Consider the following 10949-nt stretch of genomic DNA (forward strand, 5'->3'; position numbering starts at 1 on the left):
CATGAAATTATTCTTTAGACAAGCGTTATTTTTACTGCTTATAAAAAAAGTTTTATATTTTCTTGTTGCAATAGAATGCAGGCACATTTTAAAATATTAAAAATAATTATTAAAATAACTGCGTTTTTTATTTTAGTTACAATGATAATTATACTTTTAAGAGGAAAATTAGACTTTTGCGTGAGCCATAAATTGCTACCGCAAACCTCTTTAGGGGAGTGTGGGCAAGAGTATAAATATATATATATATATATATATATATATATATATATATATATATATATATATATATATATATAAAATATAAAAATTAAAATAATAAAATGATTCAACAAATTTAAGTTATTTTACCTTCTCAAGAAGTTCTTTTCTGACTTTCATTTCTTCTTCAGAAACAATCTGAAAAATTAAACATTTCTATTTACTATATTTTTATAATATACATTTATGGAGAACATAGCAGACTTAGCAGACATCAGGATGACAAAATTTTGTTTTTGTTTTTTTGCGTCCCAAGCCTTCCTGGGAAGTGCATGCAGTTGCACCCCTCATTTGTTGGCGCCTAAAGCAATTTTTTCAGGCAACATGACTACCTTTTTATGTAGTAAGCATTTTAAGAATTTGAAGCAAAATAAAGCTATAAGAAACTAGAGAAAAGAAAACAGCAATACTTATTTTTAGGGCGCTTGTTTTTCACTACCAAAACTGATACAAGTCAAGGAAAAAAGCAGATAAGAATATAACAAAAATAAAAACATTTTTCATATACAAATTTTTTGCGACTTTTTTCAGTCAGTATATTAAGGAAATACTTAATTATTCGAGTTAAAAACATCTACAATTTTTAAATTTGTTTTTCAAATGTTTTTGATAAATTTTTCTGTTTTTATCAATGCACAGGAAAAGCGAGAATATTAATCGCTATTTAATTGTATAAAAACACTTTTTTTTAAAACAAGGTTTTTATGTAAAAAAGAAAAGCCATTAATGCTTATATTTAAATATAGAATATTTGGTTGTTTTCACAACCAAATATTTTATATTTAAATATAAGCATTAATGACTTTATTTTAATTTCCTGATGAACTAATGTTATTGACAATAGCTTGTGGGCTAGTAATTTACTAAACTTTTTTACCAAATTTTTTATGAGGCTATTTAAAACTTTGTTTTAAGTTTTTAAATACATTTTTTTAAACAGAGCAACCATTATGTTCATTATCTCTGATAATTCTTATTAACGCTGGAAATTAGACAACATAAAAGAAACAATTTCAGGCACACATCAAATGCAGTAAATACATTTATAAAAGAAACCATGTTATTATTTTATTCAATTTATTCATTAAAAAATTTATTAACAAATTATATATTTTACAAATAAACAGCAATTTATTTTCTTATTTTCCTATTATATAAGTATCGAGAAAAAACATCAAATATAGCAAAAAAATTTTTAAAAGCAAAAAGACATCAAAACGAATAAAGGTAAGAAAATAAATTAACAAAAGTTCTCATAGTTCTAGCGTACATATCAAATTAGTCTGCAAACTGATAAAAATTGTGAATAAATTGAATATCATATCAATTGCAGTTAATTTTTTATAAATAATGTTTTTTTTTCATCAACTAGATCAAATTCAGTAGCTAAAAACAACAGCCACTCTAAAAAAAGAATACAAATTTGTATAACAATTTTACAAAATAAAAAAAATTTTAATTTTCTTTTTTTAATGACTAAATTTGATAGTTTATTTAAGTAAAATTTGATATTTCATTACAATTTTGTTTCCTTTTTTTAGGATTGTTTTTTTTTGTCCTTTTTTTTTTGTCAGTAGATAAGTTTAGCATTTTGCTTCGAATAAGTTATTCTAACCTCCACTGAAAATAAGAATTTACTTTGTATAAACAAAGTAGGAATCATCAGCACTTTTTTTGTTGGAATTAATAGTATCAGTTTTTTAGTAGCTTCAATCAATTTTAAGATTCCACATATATATGAGAACGTAAAATATGGTGTGTAAAGTTATTCTTTCTTATGGTTGATATAACCGCATATAACCATTGTATGATATAATATGATATAAACTTATAACATTATATGATTATATATTTATTTAGATATAACATTATTTTTTAAATTAAAATTAAATTTTAGATTTAGAATAAATTTTAGATTTAGATTAAATTTTTAAATTAGATATAACATTATTTAGATATAACATTAAATTATATATAACCATTTTTAGCCTTAATTTTATATATAAAAATTGGTGAATACTTTCTGCAAGCTTTAAGTTAAAGAAACTTTTTTTAAATCATTTGTTTGAAAGCCACAGGATTTAATCCCCATTTTTCAATAACTTTTCTCTTCAGAAAATAAAAACTTGTTTAGAATTTCCTTTGTAAAGAAAATTCTAAACAAGTTTGACTTTTGCATCAACATTGCCAAATGCCTACCTGGATTTCATGGCTATACATAGCTGTATTTTTTTTTATTACAAATGATATTTGGAAGTAAGGTTTTAAAACATTGTTTAACAGTAACAGTAAAACAGCTGTTTTTTGAGAAAAATAAAAAACAGCAAATAACTGTTTTTACTGTTTTATTTATTTATTTTTTTAATTAAAATTGAAGCGACAAAAAATTAAAAACTTGAACTTTTTTCATGTGTTTGTGTAACAAATAAATTCTATTTCAATATTATAATGAGTTTTAACTGCATATAGTTTCATTCCAACTTGAAAATGTTTGAATTTTTTGATTCATAGATTTTCAGAAAAACGTTTCAAATAAAAGCTTCTTTAACAATATATGTTTATTAAAGCAATTTAAATGGTAATTTGATTTTATATTTTTTGTAATAACTAATAATTTAATAAATAGATTTAAAAATAATAATATAAGTACCTTTAATAAATAACTTTAGTTTAGTAGTTAGCATTTTTTTACAAAAAAAAATTATATAAATTTAAAAAATAATTTTTTTATAAAAACAACACACAGGCTAGTACAAGGCAGGGCCGTCCCAAAAAGATTTTAAAGGGAGGGGTGGGGGTGAAGTATCTGTTTTGCCGACTAAGGCCTAGAAAGTTTTTTTTGACAATTAAAATGTTAAAAAAAAAAATTCTTGTTGCTCGGTGTAGTTTAGGCGATTTACAAATTATTTGAACTCTTTTATTTGGAATTAGCACAGTTTTATCAGCGTATTATATCCAAACCAGAACTTTAAATGGTATAATTTTTTTTGCTTCAGGTTTTTTTAATATTTAAAGAAACTTTTCTTTTTTTTATATATAATTTTCAAAACCTTTTTACTACCTGTAATAGTGAATCTAAAGAATACCATAGTGGAGTCTTTAGATCAATTCTGCTCATGGGCGTTAACATGAATTTAGTTAAAATCTTTTGAAAAAGTGCCTTAATTTACTATTAATCCTAGTTCTAATTGGTTCTGACATATATTAATTATATATAGTTATCAAAGCATAATATTTCTATCAATTTTCACAAAAAATACTAGAATTCCGACAAAGAAAGAGCTTATAATTAAGAGAATTTGCCAATAAATAATCAGAACAGATCATATTGTTAAACTATAATGTTCATAGACCTGATCATTTAGCGAAAATATGTCGTAGTCAACAAAATATCATACAGGCGCTTTAATATTTTAAAATTGCCTTAACTACACCGAGTGGCTACAAGGAAGTTTCTTATTTTAATGGTTCTGATTTACTAATCTAGTACAAGTTTCTTAAGAGTCCCTTAAGTTATAAAAAAGACTTCTAGCACCAGTTTTTTATTTGCATTAAATTAAAATTAATTGCATAGTTACCAGTTAGGAATTATGTTTTTAATGTTGGGTGAAACGGCTACCTAATATCCTTACTTTCCATTCATATTCTTAGCAATGTCAGTCTGGAAATACACAACAAAATGAAAAAATCTATTTAGAATAAAGTTGGAAGGACAGTGTCAGCATTGTAACAAAATAATAAAAACGTTAGAAAAAAAGATTTGGTTGCATCTACATTGGATGGAGCATCTGTAAACAAGAAGTATATTCAAAATTTAGATGTTATCGATCAATTTTATCTTAATCTACACCATGAAGTATGTGAAACACTTTATTAGAAAAAACATGATACTGAATAATTGAGTGACACTTGTGACAATGATAACAATGAAAATTTTTTCATTGTTATTATTTTGATGAAGGCAACAATTTTGAATGTTTACATAAAAATTGCTTTTGATATTTGCGCTATTTACAAATGTAATAAGTTAAGAAAAAAGAAAGAAAATTTTATTTTTCTAACTTTTCCTCAAAAATGTTTAGCAAAAGAAAAAGTCAAAAAGATGTTATACAACACTTAAAAAAAGAAATCATAAGAGAAACATATTGAAAAAAACATTTACTTATCACCTTGCAATGTGCCTGTTAAATTTTATTTTATATTAGCGCCACTTTTGATATTTTATTTTTGTTTGTCTGTTTTGTTATAATGATTGATTTTATCAGAAAAATGAAAAAGCGTTATGACAAACTTTAAACTCTATTATTAATTTTTTTGCTTGAATTTACTCTTGAAGCAATATACCTTTTGTAATGTCTTTGTTTATATTTATAAGTTTTATTTTACGAAAAATAATAGTTTAAAAAAATGTTTTACAATAGTTACATCAGCTTTAACAATTAACAGATTGTGTGATATTAAAAAAGTGAAAACAGAAATTCACTTATAATTTAATAAGAATTTTGAATAAATAAGTTATTTAAAACAAAAAGTTTTTTTTTTTCGGTTTTTAATTCTCCTTCTTTTATTTTTTATAAAAAATTAAATTCCTTGTAAACATGTTATAACTTAAAACACTGTATCAAAAATATTCATAAAGCGTACGTTTAACTTTCCTGCCTTAAAGCAATTGAAAGCACAACAGTATATACTTTTTAATAATTTAATTTAAAAAAAAAGCGCTGGTAAAGAAATTAACTTGAGTTTGTTTTTTTTGTTTTTTTTTTGCAACAAGTAATATTTTTTGTTTATTAAAAACTTTATAAAAGTAAAACATCTACTTGAAATCAAATGTATTATCAATATTTATGACTAAATCCATAAAAAAAAAAAAAAAATTTTTATTAAGATTTATTTGCAAATCTTGTTTTTAATAAATATCAGTATAATTTTTAAATTTACATATCTTATATTTATAGCAATAATATTAGTTTTGTTTTTAAAATAAAATAAATATTAGTTAGATTTTTAAAGCGTTTACTTATTGTTTGTGTTATTTTTATTCCGCTATTACACATTTTATAAAAGGTTTTATATAAAGGCATTCTTTTCCAAAAAATTATTTGCAAAAGGGTAAAACATAAGGTTTATAACTCAAGTTTAAGTTATTTGAAAGAACCTTTTTGTATTGACGTCATTTATTAACAACAAAAGTGCATTAATCAGACCAGTTTTTCTTAAAAAAATATCAAAGAACCAGAACTTACCTTCAAGAAAAAAAAATGGCATTAAAAATTATAAAGCTTTTTGCTAATATTATGATAAATAACTTTTATGGTACATTTAACTAACATGAAACTTATTTTTAAGAATTATTTATGATAAGAACAAAACTTGTCTAGGCATTTGGGGATCCATTTAAAAGAACCTTGAAATAGATTTTTTCTATGATTTTCAGTCAATGCAAATTAATACTTATGCTTTCAATTACTTAATACATACGAATGAATTACTCACTCATTTAAATATGTAACTAAGACATTTTATTATATCCAGAGCTAGTGTATTATATTGAAATGAAGAATGAAATCCTTCAGGAGTTTGATGATCATCTAAATATCCAAAAGTTTCAACATTGATTATGTTCAGATATTTGTAAAGTGGTTTCATATAGATATTAAAAAGGACTGTACCTTGCAATGCTCCATGCATTGCAAGATACAGTGCACTGCTTAAGTGCGATGCAAGTGAATCTTTTTTTATTGATATTGTTCCTGGTTTGATCTAGGTCATGGAAAACAATTTTGTTTGACTTATCCGTTTTTCAAATTGTTTACATAAACTGCATCTTAATCTTATAACTTCATTTCCATTTAAATCGTATTCTAACTCGCAGTTAAAATGTTTTTCCCACTTTTTAACTGTAGATAATCTGCATCTGTGGTCCTTATTTGTATCTAATTATTGCTATTAATTTAAAATTAGCAAGTGTACTAACAAACTTTAAAGTTTTTTTTTAATAACTATTTAGAGTCTATATTGCCTTCCACTATTCTTCGCAAAATAAACTTATAAAAATATCATTAAATTTGTTCATAATGAATGAGCTAAATCGGAATAAAGCCCTTGAGAATTCGAGTTAAGAAAGTGACTTTTCAATCAATTAACTTTAATTTCTTTTTTCAATCAAAATCTTTTATTTCTTGATTCGAATTTAATTGTTTGTTTTTTATAAATTTTTCCTTCCTTAAACAATCGGTCTTTTTCCTGCATTTGAACATTTTTGCTAATTAATTTTCTAAATCTTTTATTTTTCTTTCTTTTACTTTATGCTCTGCTTTAAAAAAAAAAAGTTATCGTTGCAGAAGTCACTGCAGTTTTATACTGTAAAAGAACACTAAATATTCGCGAATAGAGTATCAATCTTCTAAAATAAAAAAAGAATAATCACGAAAAAAAGAAAGATCGCGAAAAAACAAATTTTAAGAAAAAACTAATCACGAAGGTGCGAAAGTAATCACGATACGCTTAATTCAAGCCCTGATATATATATACATATATATATATATATATATATATATATATATATATATATATATATATATACACATATTGTTTAGAATTAATTTTTTAATGCATGTAAAAAATTTTTTTAAATATACTGAAAAAGTTAAACTACCATTCTCAATTTTGAGTAACAAAGTAAAGTTACAATGAAATGATCATAACCTAAAACAAAGTAAGTTTTGGTTAGAAACATTTCATAACTAAATCTTTTTATGAATGCATAAAGTTATTTCTATCTAGATTATTTCTACCCCAACTAGTAATTGCTCTACCATATTTATTCAAGTAGAATCTAGTAGAATTAACTCTGTATACATAATATTGAGCAATGATTTTTTTTTTTAACTTAAGCGAAAAACTTATTTTATTAGTACCAATCATCGATTATAGAAAAATTGAGAAACCAACTGTATGTCAGGTAAAAAAATACAAAAAAATTTATTTCACCTTATAAAGAATGACAATTATAAATATTGACAAACCTAAATTTTGACTGAAGAACTAAAGAGATGTAAGATGCACACATAAAGTGATTCAGAGACTTGAAGTTCTAAACTTCAAGAATTAGGTTTTAAATTTAGCTCATGTGAGCAAACTTTTTAATAATTTTTCAAAATTGGTTTTTTATCTAATATTCTTAACTAAATACTTCAATGTCAGTCTATATAAAAGATTGAAGTGTGCAATCTTTTGTATTGCTTTTTAATATCAATTTAGAACAAAAAGTGGTATGTATCACAATTTTTTGCATATTAGAGAAGCTAGTCCTGATATCACAATGCCAAAAAAGTTGCCAAATGTAAGTTCATCTGTTTTTATTTAACGTTTTATGCTAAATAAAACCAGAAAATTATTTTTTGAAAAGATAAAAGTGTGTATTTATTTTTAACAAGTTTATAAATAATACATGAAACATTTCTTACGGTCTTATCACAGAGCACCGCGGATGAGCATTTAATTGGAAGTTCACGACTCTGATGTCGCAAAACTTGCCCAGAGGTGGAGTTCGAACCACGGATCCTTGATTTCTGAGGCAAGCTACCACTGCGCTAAACAAAAAATTCAGAGAAGCACTGCTGCACTTTTTTGTTACGATGAACTACCATCAAGTTTTAAGCCTATAAGTGGAACACATATTTTAATAAACCTTGACTTTTCATTTTTCAAATGATGTTATGGTACTTAATTCAACTTTCAGTTTTCTTTAGCAGTTTTTCATTAATACTTTACTCTGTTCTAATTTTGTTTTTTCTTTTATAATAGATTTTCACTATGCAGTATTTACGGATACCATAATACCAGATATACCATGTCTAATGTCTGAAATCAAAAAATCTTTATCTGCAGTGAATATCCTGAAAGAAAAGACTGAGTTTGAAGACTCATTGTTTTTTTATGATAAAATAAATGATATAACAAGGTTTGATGAAAATTAAGTAGTTTTAAATAAAAAAGTATTTGTTGTTATATTCTTATTTACATTTATGTATAAAGTTTTCCTAAATAAAATAAAATGTGATCAAACTAAATATTTTCCATGATTATTTATGGTCTTTTTCAGCTTTTGCTAATAATGTATGGGATAAAATTATGTCAAAATGTGCTATAGCATTGTTTAAGAATGCTGGAACTTATGGAAAAAGATCATTAGAAAAAAAAAACTTTATTGTCAAGAGTAACTATAGATAATTTTTTAATAAGTATGATATGGATGTCGTTCCTTTTTTATACAGTGTGAAATTTTACATTACTTATTTCTTATTAATATTATTTACATTTTGATTTATTTTTTTTATATTCTAGTAAATGCATGTAAGATTTCTATGGGTTTTTTTTTTTTTAGTGTCACATGCTGCAAAATTCGATTTGGTCGATAAGTTGAAAGGCAATCATTTGAAGAGAGCTCTTAATAGAATAGCATAAAAATTACTTTATTATGTTTTTGTATGCATAAATTGTAAATAAGCACAAAATGTTTAAACTTTTAGTTATTTATCCAGATCTAGGCAGTTAGATCTAAGTTATTTTTTTTAGGTTATTTAGGTGCTCCCAGAAGTCCTTACGGTCTTATCACGGAGTACTGCGGGAGAGCATTTAACTAGAAGTTCACGCCTCCTTCCTTACCAATGCTGCTTATTGGGCTAAAGTCAGCGTTGAACCTCGGACCTCTGGGTTCTGAGCCAGAACTCTAACCACTGCGCCACAGCTGCTCAATTTTCATTTGTGAAAAGATTTTTTTCTGTATAACATAAGTTATTGACTTAAATAACTTATACTTAAAAAAGAGGTTTTTAGGAAAACGATAAAAAATAGTAAAAATCTTTTGAAAAAGTGCCTTAACCCACTAATCGGCTCTGATGTATATCAGCTATATATAGTTTTCAAAATATAGTATTTTTATCAATTTTCACAAAAAATACAAGAACTCCGACCAAGAAAGAGCTTATTATTAAGACAAATTGCCAATAAACGATCAGAACAGATCATTTTATTAAACTATGATATTCATTTTACCTAAACAACGTACTTATTTAAAAACTTATTCAAATTTGTACAAGCTATTGTGGTTTTAGGAAGATTTAAAAAAAAAAAAGAATTTTGCGTCTTGGTTTTTTCGCTACAAACATTTTAAGACACTGCAAAAAATATCATTTTAATTTTTTTCGTCTTTTCATAATTCACAGCCCTGATCATTTAATGGAAATATGTCGTAGTCAACAAAATATCATACAGACGCTATAATATTTTTAAATTGCCTTAACAACACCGAGAAGTTATTTTATATTTAGATTAATTACTCAAATCGGTAATCCTACAGTTATGCGGCCTAAAATAATTTAATTTTTTCGCTTGCTGCTTTCTTGTCAGTAAAGAGTTTGTTGGTTTGTTTTTTAAAAAAAAGGAAAATTAGAATAATAATAATAATAAAAGATTGCTGCTAAATGCCAAGCTCTCAGTCGTTGTAGAAACATATTCCCTTGTTGTGGCAAGCTATAAGATAGTCAATGTATGTACTGAAGCCAATAAATATTCCTCGTGTTTAAAAAGTCTTCATTGACAAAAGCGCAACAAGTGAAAAAGTTTTGGCCGCCTAACTGTAGTTTTATCCTAATAAAAATTTAATAAAACAAAACTCTTTTTTTTTTTTTTTTTTTTCAGTGTAAAAAAATGAAAACAAAAAATAATATTAAAACACATAAGAAGAAGAAAAAAATAAATAAAAATGAAAAAATACAAAAAAATCTGAAAACAAATACTGCAAACTATAATACATATGTCAGGAATTAAGGAGATGCATTTTAGTTTGTTGTTTAAACGATGAAATCCTTTTTAGGTCTTTAATATTTCTATTTTGGAAACAATTCCATATTGATGGACCACGGTTTGTATTTAGAAAACTTGACTGCTGTGATTTAATTTTTTTTAAGTGATAGTCGATCCTGGTATTTGAACGCAGATTATATTTTTCAGAAAATGATATCAGGAAGTTATCTGAAAAAACGCTTGGTTGAAGATTGTTTTTATACTTGTACATAAAAATTAATATTTGTAATGTGTTAAGTTTCTCAATATCTAGAACCATCAGGCTTTTCATCACTGGGGCCTATTTAAATAATTAATTGCTTTGCATGCATGGTTTTGCAGACTTTGCAATTTGGTTTTTTATTTGCGTACAAAAGCTGACTATGTACAAGACTAAAGTAAAGCATACTAAGTGATTTACTATCGAGAAAAGGTCTTGACTTATACAAAACACCTATTACAAAGGACACTTTTGTTTCAAGAAGACCAATATGGTTTCTCCATCACAAATTTTCCTCAAAAAGTACTCCCAAAAATTTTGTGTATTTTTCACGTTTAATTTGATTTTTATTAATAAACAGTTTAGGCAGCTTTAATGAAAGATTAATTGATTGTTTTTTTTTATGAAAAAGAATAAAGCTAGTTTTTTTACAATTTAGGGATAATTTATTTGCTATAAACCAGAGGTTAAAATTTTTGAGTTCAATATTCATAGTTTTAAACAAAGTCTTTGCATAGGATGATTAAAAAATAAATTTGTATCGTCAGCATGTTCAATTGTAGATATTTTTTGGGAAACTTTATGCATATCGTTAATAAATATTAAAAACAATAATGGA

At 25.0% G+C, this 10949-nt stretch overlaps 1 protein-coding gene across 1 annotated transcript in view; it reads right to left on the reverse strand.

The window, feature by feature from the left end:
- LOC101239600 (uncharacterized) overlaps window positions 1–10949 on the reverse strand; it is a 44118-nt gene that overhangs the window by 19661 nt on the left and 13508 nt on the right. Inside the window, exon 3 of the mRNA XM_065814200.1 lies at window positions 352–399. Coding sequence (XP_065670272.1) covers window positions 352–399 — 48 coding nt within the window. The remainder of the gene's footprint in view (window positions 1–351; window positions 400–10949) is intronic.

The sequence above is a fragment of the Hydra vulgaris genome, chromosome 12, assembly GCF_038396675.1.
Source record: "Hydra vulgaris chromosome 12, alternate assembly HydraT2T_AEP".
NCBI lineage: Eukaryota > Metazoa > Cnidaria > Hydrozoa > Anthoathecata > Hydridae > Hydra > Hydra vulgaris.